The sequence below is a fragment of the Spea bombifrons genome, chromosome 9 (assembly GCF_027358695.1).
Source record: "Spea bombifrons isolate aSpeBom1 chromosome 9, aSpeBom1.2.pri, whole genome shotgun sequence".
NCBI classification, from domain to species: Eukaryota; Metazoa; Chordata; class Amphibia; order Anura; family Pelobatidae; genus Spea; species Spea bombifrons.
Genome location: NC_071095.1, coordinates 32,654,499 through 32,675,697, shown reverse-complemented (window position 1 = coordinate 32,675,697; position 21,199 = coordinate 32,654,499). Strand labels below are relative to the sequence as shown.

Here is a 21,199-nt window from a genome sequence, read left to right as displayed (position 1 = left end):
TCGTCTCTCTCTCTCTCTCTGTCTCTTTCGTCTCTCTCTCTGTCTCTTTCGTCTCTCTCTCTGTCTCTTTCGTCTCTCTCTCTGTCTCTTTCGTCTCTCTGTCTCTTTCGTCTCTCTCTCTGTCTCTTTCGTCTCTCTCTCTCTCTCTCTCTCTTTCGTCTCTCTCTCTCTCTCTCTCTCTTTCGTCTCTCTCTCTCTCTCTGTCTCTTTCGTCTCTCTCTCTCTCTCTGTCTCTTTCGTCTCTCTCTCTCTCTCTCTGTCTCTTTCGTCTCTCTCTCTCTCTCTCTGTCTCTTTCGTCTCTCTCTCTCTCTGTCTCTTTCGTCTCTCTCTCTCTGTCTCTTTCGTCTCTCTCTCTCTCTGTCTCTTTCGTCTCTCTCTCTCTCTCTGTCTCTTTCGTCTCTCTCTCTCTCTGTCTCTTTCGTCTCTCTCTCTCTCTCTGTCTCTTTCGTCTCTCTCTCTCTCTGTCTCTTTCGTCTCTCTCTCTCTCTGTCTCTTTCGTCTCTCTCTCTGTCTCTTTCGTCTCTCTCTCTCTCTGTCTCTTTCGTCTCTCTCTCTCTCTCTCTGTCTCTTTCGTCTCTCTCTCTCTCTCTGTCTCTTTCGTCTCTCTCTCTCTCTGTCTCTTTCGTCTCTCTCTCTGTCTCTTTCGTCTCTCTCTCTGTCTCTTTCGTCTCTCTCTCTCTCTGTCTCTTTCGTCTCTCTCTCTCTCTGTCTCTTTCGTCTCTCTGTCTCTTTCGTCTCTCTCTCTCTCTGTCTCTTTCGTCTCTCTCTCTCTCTGTCTCTTTCGTCTCTCTCTCTCTCTCTGTCTCTTTCGTCTCTCTCTCTCTCTCTGTCTCTTTCGTCTCTCTCTCTCTCTCTGTCTCTTTCGTCTCTCTCTCTCTCTCTGTCTCTTTCGTCTCTCTCTCTCTCTCTGTCTCTTTCGTCTCTCTCTCTCTCTCTCTGTCTCTTTCGTCTCTCTCTCTGTCTCTTTCGTCTCTCTCTCTCTCTGTCTCTTTCGTCTCTCTCTCTCTCTGTCTCTTTCGTCTCTCTCTCTCTCTGTCTCTTTCGTCTCTCTCTCTCTCTGTCTCTTTCGTCTCTCTCTCTCTCTGTCTCTTTCGTCTCTCTCTCTCTCTGTCTCTTTCGTCTCTCTCTCTCTCTGTCTCTTTCGTCTCTCTCTCTCTCTGTCTCTTTCGTCTCTCTCTCTCTGTCTCTTTCGTCTCTCTCTCTCTGTCTCTTTCGTCTCTCTCTCTCTGTCTCTTTCGTCTCTCTCTCTCTCTGTCTCTTTCGTCTCTCTCTCTCTCTGTCTCTTTCGTCTCTCTCTCTCTCTGTCTCTTTCGTCTCTCTCTGTCTCTCTCTTTCGTCTCTCTCTCTCTGTCTCTCTCTCTCTCTGTCTCTTTCGTCTCTCTCTGTCTCTGTCTCTTTCGTCTCTCTCTCTCTGTCTCTCTCGTCTCTCTCTCTGTCTCTTTCGTCTCTCTCTGTCTCTTTCGTCTCTCTCTGTCTCGTCTCTCTGTCTCTCTCGTCTCTCTGTCTCTCTCGTCTCTCTCTCTCTGTCTCTTTCGTCTCTCTCTCTCTGTCTCTTTCGTCTCTCTCTCTCTGTCTCTCTCTCTCTGTCTCTTTCGTCTCTCTCTCTCTGTCTCTTTCGTCTCTCTCTCTGTCTCTTTCGTCTCTCTCTCTGTCTCTTTCGTCTCTCTCTCTCTCTGTCTCTTTCGTCTCTCTCTCTCTCTGTCTCTTTCGTCTCTCTCTCTCTCTGTCTCTTTCGTCTCTCTCTCTGTCTCTTTCGTCTCTCTCTCTCTCTGTCTCTTTCGTCTCTCTCTCTCTCTCTCTGTCTCTTTCGTCTCTCTCTCTCTCTCTGTCTCTTTCGTCTCTCTCTCTCTCTGTCTCTTTCGTCTCTCTCTCTGTCTCTTTCGTCTCTCTCTCTGTCTCTTTCGTCTCTCTCTCTCTCTGTCTCTTTCGTCTCTCTCTCTCTCTGTCTCTTTCGTCTCTCTCTCTCTCTGTCTCTTTCGTCTCTCTGTCTCTTTCGTCTCTCTCTCTCTCTGTCTCTTTCGTCTCTCTCTCTCTCTCTGTCTCTTTCGTCTCTCTCTCTCTCTCTGTCTCTTTCGTCTCTCTCTCTCTCTCTGTCTCTTTCGTCTCTCTCTCTCTCTCTGTCTCTTTCGTCTCTCTCTCTCTCTCTCTGTCTCTTTCGTCTCTCTCTCTCTCTGTCTCTTTCGTCTCTCTCTGTCTCTTTCGTCTCTCTCTCTCTCTGTCTCTTTCGTCTCTCTCTCTCTCTGTCTCTTTCGTCTCTCTCTCTCTCTGTCTCTTTCGTCTCTCTCTCTCTGTCTCTTTCGTCTCTCTCTCTCTGTCTCTTTCGTCTCTCTCTCTCTGTCTCTTTCGTCTCTCTCTCTCTCTGTCTCTTTCGTCTCTCTCTCTCTGTCTCTTTCGTCTCTCTCTCTCTCTGTCTCTTTCGTCTCTCTCTGTCTCTCTCTTTCGTCTCTCTCTCTCTGTCTCTCTCTCTCTCTGTCTCTTTCGTCTCTCTCTGTCTCTGTCTCTTTCGTCTCTCTCTCTCTGTCTCTCTCGTCTCTCTCTCTGTCTCTTTCGTCTCTCTCTGTCTCTTTCGTCTCTCTCTGTCTCGTCTCTCTGTCTCTCTCGTCTCTCTGTCTCTCTCGTCTCTCTCTCTCTGTCTCTTTCGTCTCTCTCTCTCTGTCTCTTTCGTCTCTCTCTCTCTGTCTCTCTCTCTCTGTCTCTTTCGTCTCTCTCTCTCTGTCTCTTTCGTCTCTCTCTCTGTCTCTTTCGTCTCTCTCTCTGTCTCTTTCGTCTCTCTCTCTCTCTCTCTGTCTCTTTCGTCTCTCTCTCTCTCTCTCTCTGTCTCTTTCGTCTCTCTCTCTCTCTCTGTCTCTTTCGTCTCTCTCTCTGTCTCTTTCGTCTCTCTCTCTCTGTCTCTTTCGTCTCTCTCTCTCTCTGTCTCTTTCGTCTCTCTCTCTCTGTCTCTTTCGTCTCTCTCTCTCTCTGTCTCTTTCGTCTCTCTCTCTCTCTGTCTCTTTCGTCTCTCTCTGTCTCTGTCTCTTTCGTCTCTCTCTCTCTCTGTCTCTTTCGTCTCTCTCTCTCTCTGTCTCTTTCGTCTCTCTCTCTCTGTCTCTTTCGTCTCTCTCTCTCTGTCTCTTTCGTCTCTCTCTCTCTGTCTCTCTCGTCTCTCTCTCTGTCTCTTTCGTCTCTCTCTCTCTCTCGTCTCTCTGTCTCTCTCGTCTCTCTGTCTCTCTCGTCTCTCTCTCTCTGTCTCTTTCGTCTCTCTCTCTCTGTCTCTCTCTCTCTGTCTCTTTCGTCTCTCTCTCTCTCTCTTTCGTCTCTCTCTCTCTCTCTCTTTCGTCTCTCTCTCTCTCTCTTTCGTCTCTCTCTCTCTCTCTTTCGTCTCTCTCTCTCTCTCTTTCGTCTCTCTCTCTCTCTGTCTCTTTCGTCTCTCTCTCTCTCTGTCTCTTTCGTCTCTCTCTCTCTCTGTCTCTTTCGTCTCTCTCTCTCTCTGTCTCTTTCGTCTCTCTCTCTCTCTGTCTCTTTCGTCTCTCTCTGTCTCTTTCGTCTCTCTCTGTCTCTTTCGTCTCTCTCTGTCTCTTTCGTCTCTCTCTGTCTCTTTCGTCTCTCTCTGTCTCTTTCGTCTCTCTCTGTCTCTTTCGTCTCTCTGTCTCTCTGTCTCTTTCGTCTCTCTGTCTCTTTCGTCTCTCTGTCTCTTTCGTCTCTCTGTCTCTTTCGTCTCTCTGTCTCTTTCGTCTCTCTGTCTCTTTCGTCTCTCTGTCTCTTTCGTCTCTCTGTCTCTTTCGTCTCTCTGTCTCTTTCGTCTCTCTCTCTCTTTCGTCTCTCTGTCTCTTTCGTCTCTCTGTCTCTTTCGTCTCTCTCTCTCTTTCGTCTCTCTCTCTCTTTCGTCTCTCTCTCTCTTTCGTCTCTCTCTCTCTTTCGTCTCTCTCTCTCTTTCGTCTCTCTCTCTCTCTCTCTCTTTCGTCTCTCTCTCTCTCTCTCTCTCTCTCTGTCTCTTTCGTCTCTCTCTCTCTCTCTGTCTCTTTCGTCTCTCTCTCTCTCTGTCTCTTTCGTCTCTCTCTCTCTCTGTCTCTTTCGTCTCTCCCTCTCTCTCTCTCTCTCTGTCTCTTTCGTCTCTCTCTCTCTCTCTCTCTCTCTCTTTCGTCTCTGTCTCTTTCGTCTCTCTCTCTCTCTCTCTTTCGTCTCTGTCTCTTTCGTCTCTCTCTCTCTTTCGTCTCTGTCTCTTTCGTCTCTCTCTCTCTCTCTCTCTCTCTTTCGTCTCTCTCTCTCTCTTTCTTTCGTCTCTTTCGTCTCTCTCTCTCTCTCTCTCTCTCTCTCTCTTTCGTCTCTGTCTCTTTCGTCTCTCTCTCTCTCTTTCTTTCGTGTCTCTTTCGTCTCTCTCTCTCTTTCTTTCGTGTCTCTTTCGTCTCTCTCTCTCTCTCTCTCTCTCTCTCTCTCTCTCTCTCTCTCTCTCTCTCTCTCTCTTTCGTCTCTGTCTCTTTCGTCTCTCTCTCTCTCTCTCTTTCGTCTCTGTCTCTTTCGTCTCTGTCTCTTTCGTCTCTCTCTCTCTCTCTTTCTTTCGTGTCTCTTTCGTCTCTCTCTCTCTCTCTCTTTCTTTCGTGTCTCTTTCGTCTCTCTCTCTCTCTTTCGTCTCTCTCTCTCTCTCTCTTTCGTCTCTCTCTCTCTCTCTTTCGTCTCTCTCTCTCTCTCTCTCTCTCTCTCTCTCTTTCGTCTCTCTCTCTCTCTCTCTCTTTCGTCTCTCTCTCTCTCTCTCTCTTTCGTCTCTCTCTCTCTCTCTCTCTTTCGTCTCTCTCTCTCTCTCTCTCTCTCTCTTTCGTCTCTCTCTCTCTCTGTCTCTCTCTCTCTCTCTCTCTCTCTCTCTCTTTCTCTCTCTTTCGTCTCTCTCTCTCTCTCTTTCGTCTCTCTCTCTCTCTCTTTCGTCTCTCTCTCTCTCTTTCGTCTCTCTCTCTCTCTCTTTCGTCTCTCTCTCTCTCTCTTTCGTCTCTCTCTCTCTCTCTTTCGTCTCTCTCTCTCTCTCTTTCGTCTCTCTCTCTCTCTCTTTCGTCTCTCTCTCTCTCTCTCTCTCTTTCGTCTCTCTCTCTCTCTCTCTCTCTTTCGTCTCTCTCTCTCTCTCTCTTTCGTCTCTCTCTCTCTCTCTCTTTCGTCTCTCTCTCTCTCTCTCTTTCGTCTCTCTCTCTCTCTCTCTCTCTCTTTCGTCTCTCTCTCTCTCTCTCTCTCTCTTTCGTCTCTCTCTCTCTCTCTCTCTCTTTCGTCTCTCTCTCTCTCTCTCTCTCTTTCGTCTCTCTCTCTCTCTCTCTCTTTCGTCTCTCTCTCTCTCTCTCTCTCTTTTGTTTCTCTGTAAGTCCAAATTGTTATGTGATGCACTACTTGTATTTACGTTTACTTCGAGCAATAGGTAATACGATAATAGGAACCATTATAATTTTGTTTTCACACCTGTTATAAACAAAACACTATTGATTTTTGGGATTTAACACTACGGTATATATAGTTGGTAATTCGTTTCGGCAAAATGCCTTTGTTAAGGGTAGGCAGGTTGAATACAGGATTGGCATCAACGATGTCCCAAATAGGACATGGGGGGGCAAGATGACCAGACGGTAAAATTCTAAATTGAACAATGCCAACCTTCCAAATGTGGCCTTTTAGCCACCAGACAAAGCTATGCATGGATGGTATCGCTGTACTCGGGAGATATTGCTAAACACATATCGAGGTGTTGTTTGGCTGTGACATATACCAGGAGCTATAGATTAATACCTGAAGTACAATGTGTGTTCAACCGCCCCCCCACGAAAAAAAAAAAGGTATGGTACCAAATAATGGTATTTATAGAAAGCCCTTCTTGTTCTAGGAAAAAAACAAAAACAAAACCATATGTAACCTATGTAGGTACACTACACAAGAGGGAAGGAAATTACAGCTAATACAAGCACAGCAAAAATGTACCCTTTGTGACGAAGGCTTACAGCCTGGGCCTTAAGGGGTTAAATGGGGTACCTTTAGCTTCTGTGGTGTGGGGGGAGATGAGGGTGGAGACACTACCAAAAACATTTTCTCAGAGAGAAGGTTTTTGGATACAGATACTAGAAGTCTTAATCAAGATCTTGATATTATATGTTTTTATGATTTTTTTTTTAATGAATTAATATGATATAATATAAAATCATTATGTTTATCAAAATAAATATGATTTTACTTTTTCAAATTTGATGACATATTTAAAAATGGCTGTATATTTATTGAATCATATTAAATTATTAACTTATAAAATATTTATACATTTGCATGAAAATATTTTTATGCATAATAAATATTGAATAAAATTATTCTTAATATACATTTTAAAATAATTTTCAAGGTATTTATTCTATTTCTTTGGCCACCCAAATTTATTATTTTTCAGTATTTGGCACAATGTACCATGTTGTTGGGATATCGGTTTATCGTTTTGGATCATTGATCTGTATTCGCATCTGAGCTGGTCTCTGTGCCATACTTATGTGCAGAATATGGTGCAATTGTTTTATGAAGTCTATGCTAAATGCTTTTTTTTAGCAGAAAGACTGCAGTTCTCCCATTCCAAATCATATCTTAATAACATGTTAAGTTATTCTTCCACAGAATGATTACCTTTTACTGATGTTATACATTTTACATTTTATTTTTTAGAAACAGGTTCCAGAGATGCTGACAGATCAAACAGAATTTATATTGTATTTAGAAGAATTGAAAAACGATGCATCAGAACAAGCGCTTAAGGTAATGGCATAATAAACACACATAAAACAGGTCTCCCTGTTTCGAACTTGTCTTGCACTCTAAAGAGGTTCAATAGCTGCAGGCTACAGAACCACCTTGTCACCTGGACATTTTTGTCTTACTTTTTTGGCACATCCAGGTTAAGGAACATGGTCTGTTAAAAACTTGCCTGTATCCCAGACTTTGTCTTTAACATTTTTAGTAATGGTATGTTGCAATTATGTTTGACCATTTTCACCTTCTGTGGTTTAACTAGCCAGAGTAGGGCAGCTGCCCTTCATTGGTTGATGCTAGAGCAGGCCCCAGCCGGCGACCAATAGTCAATTGTACGGACCATTAACTCCTTACGCCAAAACTTGGCCTGGGGATCAACTCTTGGAGCCTCCCTGGGATAAGCTTCTTTCTTATTTAACAGAGCTCACTTTGTATATAGACATATGCAAGAGTAATTTTATAACACTCTCCTTACCCCTCCATTGTTTTCATGCTGGCTAAATTATTTTTGACCACCCATAAACTGCTGTAATCTATATATATCAATTGTTATTTCTTAACCCGTGGACTGTTTTTGTGGTTAGAATAGTTTGGTAAAAGGAGATTGAGATTCTCGAAAGCTCATCCTTAAAATGGCCACTAAAAATATGTTCTTTTCTTTAGGAATTGTTTGAGGCCTTTTTACACAGTCATCGTGGATCAAAGGAAGACGGAATTGAAAGACTTGATCCAAAGTTCAGCTTTGAGACCATTTCTTCTTTACATGTCACTCTGTCTCAGAATCCTAGACTTGTCCAAGCAATCTTACATTTTTTACTTGCTGGTGACACCCATTCAGCCGCTGTGAAATATAACAATTCCCTGCTGAGAATTTCAGTGGACTTTATTTTACAAACGTTAACATCCCTTGAAGGTTTCACACAGGACGACTCTGAAGCAAAAAGAAAACTGAAGCAACAGAAAGCTGAGAATATATATAGCATCTTAAACACAATGCACTTTAGTGTGGAGCTACAGACAAGTGACTTAAAACATTTGTGTGAGGAGCTCTTTAAAGCTTGTCAGAACAAGGCAAATAATTTAAAAGAAGAACAAGTACAAGGATGCATGCTTAGAAAAAGCAACTATGGGCTGATCAGTTTATATGGAAATGTGGCCAGTGAAAAACTAAACGCTCAAATAATTGCACAGAAGACTCCAGAAAAAGGTGAGCTTATACCTTGAGTGGAAAAATGTGTTTATGGTCAATTAAGGTTGTATTTTCTATTGGTGGTAGAGATGTCAAATTTCTGGAAATTTTGAAGCCATGGGAAAAAAACAGGGGAAAAAACAGGAAAAATTGAAATTTTGTTACACTGGGGTCATAAAAATAAAGTTGCTTTTTAAAACACTTATTTTCTGTTGTAAAAGAAACAACAAGGTTTGTATATGTTAAGAACACTTCAACTATACATGAGAACGGTTAACCCCTCCCTTTCCCTCAAACAAAAGAAAGAAACCATCAAAAAAAACAAAAGATCTTCTCTATTCAGCCTACATAAATTGGACTGGGAGAGCGATCACAATCGCCCAATCAGATTTGCACATTAGCACCATTTGCAAATGAAAAAAGATCTTCATGTATGTATGAACAGCTGCTATATTACCGATGGTAGCCGTGCTATAGCCTATTCTTCTTCTATGAAAATGTACCGTTGTTAATATAAATTTGGCAATGTATTTGGAAAAGTTTAGTTAAAAGACTTAAAAACACATTAAAAGTATTTAAAAAAGTAACTAAAGTTTCATAATTTGTTTCTTTTTGAACAGGAGCCACAAATGTGCTTTCACATTCTGAGAGCGCAATTCTTGCCTTATTTGCTACCCCTGAGCAATCAACCTCATGGAAGAATGCCTACTTCTATTTTCATTCCACCGAGAAGCACTTTCTGGAGCAGATTCTGGTCTGTGATAACAATACTGGCTATCTTATTCTGACTTCTTCCTTATTATCCATTGCATTGCTTCCAAAGGGGAATTATTTATTTAATGCAGATAAAATCATAATTTAATCCAGCACTTGAATCAATCTATCATCTGTAATTTGTGATTAGTTTTTAAATTACCCTGATTTGTATATTGGAGTGGGGTGTAACTTAGAACAGCTTTGTGGCAGCTGTGACAAATGATGATTTTTTGCAGGAATTGCTTCTCGCATAATATAGCATGGTTGAAGTGAAGCAGGCATGATGCTAAAAATGTTTAATAATCAAATGTTTAGTTTATCTGGTCCTTCAAGCTGCCCTACAAAGAGACAAACAAACAAGATTGAAGTCTTCTCCGCTTTTATATCTTTATTTGGCACTAAGGGCCCACAATTTATGTTCTTGATTTGGCCAACCTTCTCCCAATGGCTCTTGTGTAGCCCCTGTACTATGTCTTTTTTTAGGTAAAACTGTCCCTTTTTAATAAGTGTATTGAGGCTTCACAGTTTCTTGATGTGAACCATTCTAACACTACTTGGTTTGTGCTGTTTACATTGATTGTACTTTACTCTGCCCCACAGGTTAATATGTCATTGGCGCATATTATGATAGCAATATAGTCCTGCTTATGCCTTTCTGTTCCTTTTTAAACATTTTTTTTGCCTCAGATTTATTAAATACCCCTTGGAACAAGCCCCAAAAAAGGAAAATCTTTACCTTTTTTGTCATCATATTCATTTCTATGTTACAGCTTACTGCCTTACATTTGCTAAAGAAGGAAGATTTCTCAAGTTTAACAATGCTACTGAAGAAAGAATTCCAACCGCTTCGACGTCTTCTTGTGCTTCTGGGATGGACTCACTGTCAGAGTATCGAATCGGTTAACGCTCTTCTTTGTGCTCTGCACGATTCTGAGGTAGGTTTTGATGAAATCGAGGACACATTCTAGATTACATGGTTGTAAAGTAACTTTTTTAGGTAACCAGATATGTCCTTGCACTTTTAAAGTGAGGTTACAAAATAGTGCTGAGTGAGGTTTTGGGGATAATAGTTCTCAGCTGAGGAATAGGGCATTGAAAATATGAGTTGTCCCCAGAGAAGAGGTAATGGGTAGTGATTTTTGAGCAAGGCCAAAATGTTGCACCCCTATGGCTTAATCCTATGTTCTTCTTTTGGTGAAAACAGAGGAGAATGGAGTAAATTAAGGAATGAAAATTAATGTTGTGCATGTTTGGCCATACTTAACATTTTATTTACTAGTTTAACTTAAGCAGGGTATGCTTAGGTTAAACTAGTAAAATAAATGTAACATTTGTACTACTCATAAAACAGCTTAGGGGTTTTTGGCAGATAAATATCAAATCTTTACTTGTAGGTCATGAAAATGTCAAGAAAGAATTGTAATTCATACAAAATAGCAAACCATTTGTGTTTTGACTTTTTACAAATGAGTTGTACCAATGACACCTGATTACAGCAAGATAACTGCACAAAATCAAACTGTAAAACATTTTCAACAATTGCATGGTTTCTTTAGAGCAATGCATTGTGAAAAAGGTTGTCCGTTTTAATATATTTTATTTTTCAGGATTCCTGCAATGATTTGATATTGAAGGAATTTTGTGATGGCCTCATGTTTCAGGTTGAGGCTTTGAAGTGGTGCATAGAACACAGCAGGTATTGGAAAAGTTGTGTGTTTTTTACCCCAAAATTTACAATGCTGATAAATGGGAAACCAGAAGTATTTGGATAGAACTCCGACTTATGAGAGAGGTTTATACTAATAATTATAAATGGTCCTGATTAATCACCCTTTTTTGTGTGTGGGTATGTATATGTTTGGTACATATCTACCCTAGTGTGGAAGGAAAATAATCTCTCCAGTTTCGCTATGTATATACACTGCTCAAAATACCGTATTTGCTCGATTATAAGACGAGGTTTTTTCCAGAGCAAATGCTCTGAAAAATTACCCCTCGTCTTATAATCGAGGTCGTCTTATAATCAGACCTCATTCTGCTGGGGCCGTGCTGCTTACCGGGCTTTGGTCGCGAGCAGCGTCTCTGCTATTAGCAGCAGGAAACAGGAAGCTAGCACAGTCCTCACATAACTCTACCTCCCCCTCCTTCCTCTGGGGCGGGGCCAGAGAAGTTGCTCGCACAGCCGGGCCCCTGCAGAAGTCTGCGAGTGGGAGATCTGCAGTTCAGGTAAGGGGGTGGGGGAGGGTTTTTGTGATTAGTGTGTGAAGTATGTGTGATAAATGGAATGAATGAGTATTTAAATGTTTGTGAATGAGTGTGTGTGTGATAGCATGGATGTGTAAGGGGGGTGGGGGTGGTAGCATGGCATAGGGAGGCTGTAATCACACTTCTAACATCCCCAGGTTCCAGCATGTACTGGCTGCCTTGGCTTGATAGGAGTGTGATTGCTGTTAGCAGTATATATATATATATATATATATATATATATATCTCCAGAAATGCATTTTAACCCCCTATATGCCACTCAGTCCCATGATATGCCTTTTAACCCCCTATATGCCAGAGTGGTATAAGGCATATCATGGGGCAGGGGGGCATATAGGGGGTTAAAAGGCACATCATGGGGCAGAGTGGCAAATAGGGGGGTATAAGGCATTTCTGGGGGCAGATGTGCATAACTGGGGGGGCAGGTTGGCAAATAAAAGGAAATAAAAAATATATTTTTCTCAATCATAGCTTTTATTAAATATGAAAAAAAGGTTTACATGAATTAATATTTACTGGTAAAACTTTTTTCCTATAGTCTTATATTCATGCTTTTTGTTTTTTTCCTAAATTAATATTTTGATTTTGGGGGGTCGTCTTATAATCAGGGTCGTCTTATAATCGAGCAAATACGGTAATAAAGAGAACGCTTAAACAGCACAATGTAACTCGAAGTCAATCACACGTCTGTGAAATCACACTGTCCACTCAGGAAGCAACACTGATGGACAATCAATTTCACATGCTGTTGTGCAAATGGAACAGACAACAGGTGGAAATTATAGGCAATTAGCAAGACGCCCCCAATAAAGGAGTGGTTCTGCAGGTGGTGACCTTAGACCACTTCTCAGTTCCTATGCTTCCTGGCTGATGTTTTGGTCACTTTTGAATGCTGGCGGTGCTTTCACTGTAGTGGTAGCATGAGCCGGAGTCTACAACCCACACAAGTGGCTCAGGTAGTGCAGCTCATCCAGGATGGCACATCAATGCGAGCTGTGGCAAGAAGGTTTGCTGTGTCTGTCAGCGTAGTGTCCAGAGCATGGAGGCGCTACCAGGAGACAGGCCAGTACATCAGAAGACGTGGAGGAGGCCGTAGGAGGGCAACAACCCAGCAGCAGGACTGCTACCTCCACCTTTGTGCAAGGAGGAGCACTGCCGGAGCCCTGCAAAATGACCTCCAGCAGGCCACAATTGTGTATGTATCCACTCAAACGGTCAGAAATAGACTCCATGAGGGTGGTATGAGGGCCTGTATGCTTACAGCCCAACACCGTGCATTTGGAGATGCCGTGGAGAACGTTCTGCTGCCTGCAACATCCTCCAGCATGACCGGTTTGGCAGTAGGTCAGTAATGGTGTGGGGTGGCATTTCTTTGGGGGGGGGCGCACAGCCCTCCATGTGCTTGCCAGAGGTAGCCTGACTGCCATTAGGTACCGAGTTGTGATCCTCAGACCCCTTGTGAGACCATATGCTGGTGCGGTTGGCCCTGGGTTCCTCCTCATGCAAGACAATGCTAGACCTCATGTGGCTGGAGTGTGTCAGCAGTTCCTGCAAGAGGAAGACATTGATGCTATGGGCTGGCCCGCCCGTTCCCCAGACCTGAATCCGACTGAGCACATCTGGGACGCTCCATGTTTCGCTCCATCCACCAACGCCACGTTGCACCACAGACTGTCCAGGAGTTGGTGGATGCTTTAGTCCAGGTCTGGGAGGACATCGCTCAGGAGACCATCTGCAACCTCATCAGGAGCATGCCCAGGCGTTGTAAGGAGGTCATACGGGCACGTGGAGGCCACACACACTACTTAGCCTCATTGTGACTTGTTTTAAGGACATTACATCAAAGTTGGATCAGCCTGTAGTGTGGCTTTCCATTTTGATTTTGAGTGTGACTCCATATCCAGACCTCCATTGGTTGATAAATTTGATTTCCATTGAGGATTTTTGTGTGATTTTGTTGTCGGCACATTCAACTATGTAAAGACGAAAGTATGTCATACGATTAGTTCATTCATTCAGATCTAGGATGTGTAATCTTAGTGTTCCCTTTATTATTTTGAGGAGTTTATTTACTGTGGTGATCTGATGAATAAAATCAAAGGCAATCAGAGGCAAAAAACGCTTAATATATATTTTCGTAAAATGTTTCTTTGTACCATTACATTTTCTTTGTTTCTTTCAGTCGCACTGTTTCTAAGGAAGTCATTCTTTGTCACTTGAACGACATAGAGAGCCATTCAACGCTTCACATTTTGCATGATCTCACAAACCTTGCCGAATTAAATGAGGGAGATGTTCTAGATCTTCTGCAGAGAGAACCATCTGTGGGAAAAGGAGAAGGTATGTTTGTGTTATAAGCCTGTGTTTTAATCCCTTAAGGACCAATCTGTTTTTTTACTTTTTGTACCCTTTTGAACCAAGGCTGTTTTAAAACTTTTGTGGTGCTCGTGTTTAGATGTAATTTTCTCCTCACTCATTTAGTGTACCCACACAAGTTATATATTGTTTTTTTTCACGACAAGAAGGGCTTTTTCCCTTAACACTTTAGGTCTTTAAAGTGGGGTGCGGCCTATATTTGGGGTTTAGCGCAGGGGTGCGCAGTTTGTGTCGCTCGATGCAGTTCCGGGAGCCGGGCAGGCAGCAGGGTTAGGATACAGGTCCCCCGCAGCGCTTCAGGGGACCTGGATCCTCCTCCCCGGCAGCCATGGACGTCTGCGCGATGTGTGTAGACAACCTTCGCTGCTGGAACTTCAGTGGTAGCTATTAATACAGTGAAGGCATTTCAGCAAGCATGGGATAGGCATAAGGCTAAGCTTGGATATATTAAGCAAAGTATTCAGAGGTTGGGTAGACTATATGGGCCAAATGGTTCTTCACTTTCTGTGTTACAGGAATATATAGTTTTGGGGTATTTTTTGGTTTCTTTTGTCCAAAGTTAGAGTTATAATTTTTACATAATTTACCCTTTGTAAAAATCCAACAGTTTTGAAACCATAATGTACACCTTATAATGTCTCATGTAACTGCTGGGAATGTATGGGAATTCTATATAAATGAGGTATTTTTGAAATCAACACACCTAAATCGATACACTTCGAGAGTATTTTCTGGGAATTTTACAAATTTTGTGAGGATTCAGAGGTGAAAAAAAATATATGGATTTTATTTTTCACTTTTTTTTCTCTAGTTAATACTAAATTAGTAATCCTAATGTGGTTTCAAAGTAAAGCTCTCTCCTTGAAAAAACAAATCTCTTTGCATATATTCACAGGAAAGGGAATAATGGCTGAACTGACAAATGGCCAAATAGCTTGGCACTTAAGGTACCAAAAACCCCTGGGACTGAAGGGGTTGAGCGGTGTACTTTTCATACTTTTCATACATGCAATTTGGAGAATACATTGTAGAATAAGTAATCTCCAATATTTACAGATTTATCGTGCAATGATTCTTGAATACTTCCACCATCTCTCTAAAATATATGGTCTTTTTCCCTTCAGTTTCCTTAAATCCACTTCAGGGATCGCAGCATCGCAGCATTGCTTTGTTCCAGGCATTTTGTGCTATGAAATACGCTGTCTATGCTCTCAGTATATACGCTCACAAGCGTGTTCCGTGCAAGGACTGCCAAGACAGCGTTATGAATTGTTCCGAAGCTGATGTTGAGCCGCTTCGTTTGCCAGACAAGGATTCTTTCTCACACCCAGGTATGTTTTTAGACATACAACTTTAACTGTATTTTGACTTGGTTTTATTATTTCTTTTGAGGCATTAATCATTTTTCTCTCTCCTTTTAATCCAGGCAGTTCAGATGTTTTTGCACAGTATCTTACAAAGTGTCAGTATTATTTAGACAAACTGCCTCCCCCATTGAGGCTTGAAATCTTGGAGAACGTTTTCTCCCTGATGTTTATTTCAATAAATGACTTGACCTTAGGATCTTCACAATCTGTGGATCGTGGTATAGAGGTGGATGAGGATGAACTAGAGGTGAAATATGATGGATTTGCAGAAGAAGTCCCTCTGCCACAAGCGCTAACAACAAAATGTAACAATGGCACATCTAACGTTGCTAATGATATTTTTGAAGGATCACCGTTGTTTTGTGAGAATTATTTAAACCTGACACACTTTACTAGCGGGTTGGCAGGGTTCGTGGTAGATGACTTTGTCCTAGAAAAGTTCTTAACAATCTTAAAGGATAACCTGGAGGAACTTAAAGTCCTATGTAAGCGGACTACAGAGGCAGGCAATGAGGAGCCAAACCTGTTTGAATGTACAAAGGACACTTTTAGCAGCAGAGTGCTTACGTTATCAAAATATATATCTGAAGCCCAATGGAGATCTAAATTGGTCATGAGCAACTGGAATACAGGTAAGAGATGACTGGTACCATTATAGGATATAGCTAAAACCTAAAGATCAATACATTGAAGCAAGGTGTTTGTTTATTGGGACTGTGTGTACAATCAATGTTTTTCATTGATGAATTTGTTTCAAGGGACACATTAAACATACTGTAATGTATTTGTGGCCAGAGTTGTTCAACAGACTTTTACAGGTTATTTTTTTTAACCTTGTAGGCAGTTTTTCAAGTAATTTCCCTGCCATGAATAGTGGCAGAAATTATACAGCAGAGGATCAAAAACAATGTTTTTTGATTCCGAGGATGCTCTCCCCACCTGAATCTTTGCTTATTTCATGTATATTGAGAGGAAACTACATTGAAGGTCATCAAGTAAGTACCCTGTAATAATGCTAATGTTTTGTATGTTGTGTGTTCAATGTATGTGTAGAAGGCTGGTTTAAGTTATTGCCTTTTTATTCTTGCATGCCATATGTTGGATTTGATTACTTTTCTTCTTTTTATCCTGAGATTTCAATATCGAGACAATCTTGCTGATTATATAATGATACTGCAAATAAAACGCCATCTCCTAGTGTTATGGATGGTGCATATTTTCTTAGTAATTCATATCATTAACTATCATTTTCACAAATCAATATGTTTAGGTGGCACTGATGTTTAACCTTCAGTCATCAACAAGTCACAGTGAGTTGGTTTTCATGGAATGCTATGAAGAGGTAGTACGGGAACTTTCTAGAGTGGAGCAAAAAATTGAAAACCAGATGTCGGAATCAAATGTTAGAAGGATGTGTAATAATCGCTCTACTTTACAAGCCATAGGAAATGCAGCAGCAGCAGGTGATTTATCATGTTTGCCATTCATTTTTAACCTGTATTGACTACCTTCAGTGTGTTTTGGTTTGGTTGGTCTGAAGTCTGGACCTCCTTGCTTTTGTTAATTCAGGCATGGTGTTCTATTCCATTTCGGATGTCATGGACAAATTGCTTTCCCCTACGGATGGCCCAATACCCACATTACAAGATGATTTTTGGACGAAAAGTGCCAACTTAGAAAAGACTGATCCTTGGATGCATGTGGTGGAAGAGCTGAATCCATCTGCAATGACCGCGTTTGATTTGGCCTGCACCCAGGCCCGTGTTTGGAAGACTTGCAAGCAACTCCTTGAGGCTGCAGAAAGGAGGCTTTATAACAACTGTGAAATAAAAGGTAGAACATTATGTAACCCACTATTCAATTGAAATATAAAGTAAAATGTATTTTAGATATTTAGTATGTAGAAGCCGTTACCGTTGGGGAGCATACATTGATGGGTAGAAAGAGAATAATGCTAGCAGTGGTTTCAATGTGTTTCAAGCATTTCACATGGACTAATATTTCAAGCTCAAATAAGCAAATTAACCATTGGATTCTAGTTTAAGTACAGCTGTAAATAATATATTTTATCTTGCATACAGCATGTCTCAATTTATTTTCGCTATAGATAAGCTCAGTCTTTTCTGTGTACTGCATTATATCAAAGAGTGAATTCTTGTGTAAGAGTAGAACACTTTTAAATGTAAGGCACAAGGAGGTTCTGTACAAAAGCTGAAGAGGCACGCCTTTGTATGTTACATGCCACATTAGCCTGTGTGGCTACATTTTAGTAAAATGTATAATATAAAATGGAAAGCTTTACTTTTTTTGTCTGCAGGCTCAAAACCTGATTCTATTATGGATCATCCTGCTGGTATCCAGGGTTTACCACGTTTCCTTCAACAAATGAGTAAAATAATTACTTATCCGTGTCCATCTCAAGAGCAGAGTGAATTAGGTATTCAAAATTATTTCCTTTTTGAATCCAATACAATTAGCAATGTTGTTTCACAAATCTTGTCTGCAATGAAATACAGAGTTTGTGTTATCGGTTTTGAATGAATATTTTTGATGCTTACACGTTCAAAACTGCTTGCATGTTTTATAATTATACATGTTTGGAAATGCGTGTGATTTAAAGTTTCAAGTATGAAGTAGAATAACAAAAATAGTAAAACTCTAGGTTCTATCTAAATAAGGAGAAAATATTAAGAAAGAAGAAAACATGGAAAATTATGGTCTGTTAAAAGGTGGGGGCGATCTTTGGCCCTACTTAGTTAATTCAGTGTTGTCTCTAATCTGAAACTTGGCATTGCATCAGTTACCTTAGCCCTTAGGAAGGCTTAGTACCTTGTGAAATCGGTGCATCAGCACTGCTGCTTTCTGCTGTCCTCTATAGGGCTGTCATGAGCCAAAGGCACTGTAAGACCTACAGAGACCTTGTTTAGTCCTCCAGGTGACTTGGAAACATTTTTGTGTGCTTTACCGGGAGGTTGGTAGATAAATGGAAAAGCCTCCCATCAGAAGTGATAGAGGCTAACACGGTGAGAGAATTTAAACACGCATGGGATAGGCTGCTGAGTGGTGAAGCCACGGCTGAGCAGCTGCACATAAGCTGAATATTGTTCTGCGCAGTGCCAAGCTTCAATTAGTGCGGTTAAAAAACAAACAAACAAACAAAAAAAAACACTGGACTCTGCAGTAGAGCCCTGCACGGGACGGCTTTTTTAATCCCGCCCGCTCCCGCTGATTTTTTGCCTGCTCCCGCAATGTGGGTGTTCCGCTCCTGCCACATTTGTGGACAATCATGCCCACCTCCTTAGCTGAACTGCAGATTTCCTGTGCAGTCCCGCAAGTCTGCCTTCGTTCCCCTTAGTCTGGCCCTTAGTTCCAGTGAAGGCTAATGTTAATGCCACAGACTACATACATTTTAGCCAGTTGAATGCTTTGTGATGCCAGTTAGGGGATGGCCTTTTCATGTTGCAACATGGCTGCCTCTGTCCACAAAGCAAGGTTCATAAAGACATGTTTTTATTTGGCAAGTTTGGTGTGGAGGAACTGGAGTGGCCTGCACAAAACCCTGACCTCATCTCCACTGAACACTGTCACGGTCAGGACTACTTGCCAAGCCGTGACTGTGTGGAGGGCGTGGGCATGAAGGGGTTAATAGCACCAGGCCTCTGGATTTACTAACTTGACCCCTTAACAAGGCATAAGCTATACCAAATTAACCCCCAAATCCTGCCTGTATCCCCCCCAGGTAGTCTGCCACCACTCACGATTTTGATACCGGATTCGTGAGAAATCCGAATTAGAACCTTTATCTCTCTCTCTCTCTCTCTCTCTCTCTCTATATATATATATATATATATATCAACCCACCCCGGGCAAACAACATATATATATATCCTGTAGAACTCAATAACAATAGGGTAACGTGTTATCCTCTCTTAGGGTTTGTTGAAAATAAAACAGCAAACAGTTCTTAAAAACAAAGGGACTTAAACACAGGGCCCTCACTCACGAGTTTCTCCAATAAGTAGGCCTGTGGGAACTCCTTAAGTCCAGATGGTTCTTATGATGTTGTTCCGATCAGAGTATATCATGGAGTTCTGCTTTGAGGTTGCTGCATTGTCCCTAAATCAGACTTTTGCAAGCAAACGCCCCTCTGACCACATGACTGATTATATGACACCATCCCCAAGAATTGGGTCCCATCTTTGATGTGCCAATAAGTTATGGTGGGGTAAAGGTGATGGAAACCCCTCCACTTAAGATAGGAATGGAATTCCTATAACTCAGGGTCAGGGACGTAACTAGACGCCTCAGGGCCCGGGTGCGAGAATCTGTTAAGGGCCCCCTCACCCCCCAAAAAAAACATGATTTTTACCCAACAATTTCTTTTCAACAAATTCAATTTACATATTGAATCATATCTGTAAAAGAAATCAAAGAAAAAGGGGCGCATGTACAAAGGGTATAATCAAAGAAAAAGGGGCGCATGTACATAGGCCCCCTTTTGTACATGCGCCCCTTTTTCTTTGAATACATAAATAATATATGGAAACATAGCATAGCGGATATAGATCAACAGAATAACACACAAACCCAGCATTGCAGATATAGATCAAATAGAATTCACATAAAAACTCTGTATTAAAGGCATAGATAAAACCCCCTAAATTATAGGCATAGATCACAGGTTGCACACTCCAAAACCAGCCCTGGTCTCCACACTGCCCACATAGAACCTGACCAGCACCCAGATAACACACGTAGGGTTTGCCATCTTTGTCCCCAAACAGCCCATCCTGTGCCTGGCTGGATGGGGACAAAGGTGACACTGGGGAGCTGAACTTGTGTGTCTAATCTATATATAAGTGTTTATATATGTGTCTAGACAATTATATCTATATAAAAATAAATCTAGGAATCTCCATTTTTTTAAAGAATTTAAAAAAAAAAACTTTATGCGTTTTGTCCCCCTCCACAGACACACACAGATTTATTTTTATGTTTATAATTTAAATAATAATTAAATAATAATTTAATGCCATATACACACATACAATTTTTTTTTAAACACATTATTGTACTGACCTACCTATTCCTTCCACTTTGGGGCCCTTATAGATGAAGACATCGGTGCTCCAGCTCCAGCTGTGTGTGGGGCGGAGCTTTCACCCCTCATGCAGCTCTCGTGGCACGATCCATTGCTCTTGCAGTCTGTGTGAGGGGGCGGAGCTTTCACCCCTCATGCTCATGCTTGATGCGATCCGGTGCTCCTGCACTCTGAGCGTGAGGGGGCGGAGCTTTCGCCCCTCACGCTGCATCAATGACTAGGCGGCCGTCGCCAGCTCCGTGGCCCGGCTTGCCTTATTTTAAAAAAACAACAACAAAAAAAAAACCGGAAAAAATATTTCGGGCGGCCCCTTGGCTTGGGCCCCCGCAGTCGCGACCCCGGTAGTTCCGCCACTGCTCAGGGTCCTTATCTGTTAGGCCATGAATCACCACAGGGGTCCTTTGGGAAGATGACACCTCTAGCCAGAACAGATACAGAGGGCATGCACAATGAAACACATTTAAATCAACATCAGATTAACTCATGGAATGCTTAAACAAAGAAACTAACCACCTCTGCTGGGTTACCCTTCCATGCATCCACTACGTTATATGAGTTAATCATGACAAGCACCTTTGGGATAAATTGGAATACTGATTGCAAGCCAGGCCATCATGTCCAAAATCATTGCCAGACCTTACAAATGCTATTTTTGTGGCGCAAATTCTCATAGGCACACTCCACAGTCATACCTCAGATGTGGAAACAAGGCTACACTTAACTATTCACAGAAACTGGAGTGCAGAAAAATGGCAGAAGGCAGTTAGTTGACCAAAGGGCTAGAAAGTGATACAATAATGAGTCTCTGCAGGCAACAGTGAAGCATGGTGGAGGTTTCTTGCAAGTTTGGGTCTGCATTGCAGCATGACAACGACCCCAAACATATAGCCAAAGTCATTAGGAACTGTCTTAATGTAAATGAGAACAATGAGTCACTGGAGTGATGATATGGCCCCTACAGAGCCCTGATTATTTTGTTTTATTTGATATACTGCCATCAGATTCCACAACGCTGCACAAAGAGTAGACAGAACATAACGATTAGTATATAACAAAACAAGATGGCATACAGAAACAAGTGAGGAGGGCCCTGCTGAAATTCTAGAAATTCTGCTTACATTCTAGATCTCAACATTATTGGGTCTGTCTGGGATTATATGAAGAGAGAGTAGGGAATGAGGCTGCCCAAATCAACAGAACTGTGGTTAGTTCTCCAAGAGGTTTGGAACAACCAACCTGCTGAGTTCCTTAACTGTGTGCAGTTTTATCAAGCAAGACTTGCTGCTGTTGTGAAGGCAAAGGGTGTCATATCTGCTTAAAACTTTTGCACAGTATTGTATAATGTATGTAGTTTTATACATGCACTTTATATAATTTATCCTCAAATCTACCCTTGATACCTTTTGGCTAAA

At 41.7% G+C, this 21,199-nt stretch overlaps 1 protein-coding gene across 1 annotated transcript in view; it reads left to right on the top strand.

Moving 5' to 3' along the window:
- The window catches only part of ZFYVE26 (zinc finger FYVE-type containing 26), a 90,169-nt gene that overhangs the window by 1,677 nt on the left and 67,293 nt on the right, over positions 1-21,199 (top strand). The window contains exons 3-14 of the mRNA XM_053474880.1: positions 6,650-6,739; positions 7,397-7,940; positions 8,543-8,676; positions 9,449-9,613; positions 10,286-10,374; positions 13,126-13,283; positions 14,444-14,650; positions 14,746-15,318; positions 15,527-15,681; positions 15,957-16,149; positions 16,256-16,519; positions 17,004-17,123. Coding sequence (XP_053330855.1) covers positions 6,650-6,739; positions 7,397-7,940; positions 8,543-8,676; positions 9,449-9,613; positions 10,286-10,374; positions 13,126-13,283; positions 14,444-14,650; positions 14,746-15,318; positions 15,527-15,681; positions 15,957-16,149; positions 16,256-16,519; positions 17,004-17,123 — 2,692 coding nt within the window. The remainder of the gene's footprint in view (positions 1-6,649; positions 6,740-7,396; positions 7,941-8,542; positions 8,677-9,448; positions 9,614-10,285; positions 10,375-13,125; positions 13,284-14,443; positions 14,651-14,745; positions 15,319-15,526; positions 15,682-15,956; positions 16,150-16,255; positions 16,520-17,003; positions 17,124-21,199) is intronic.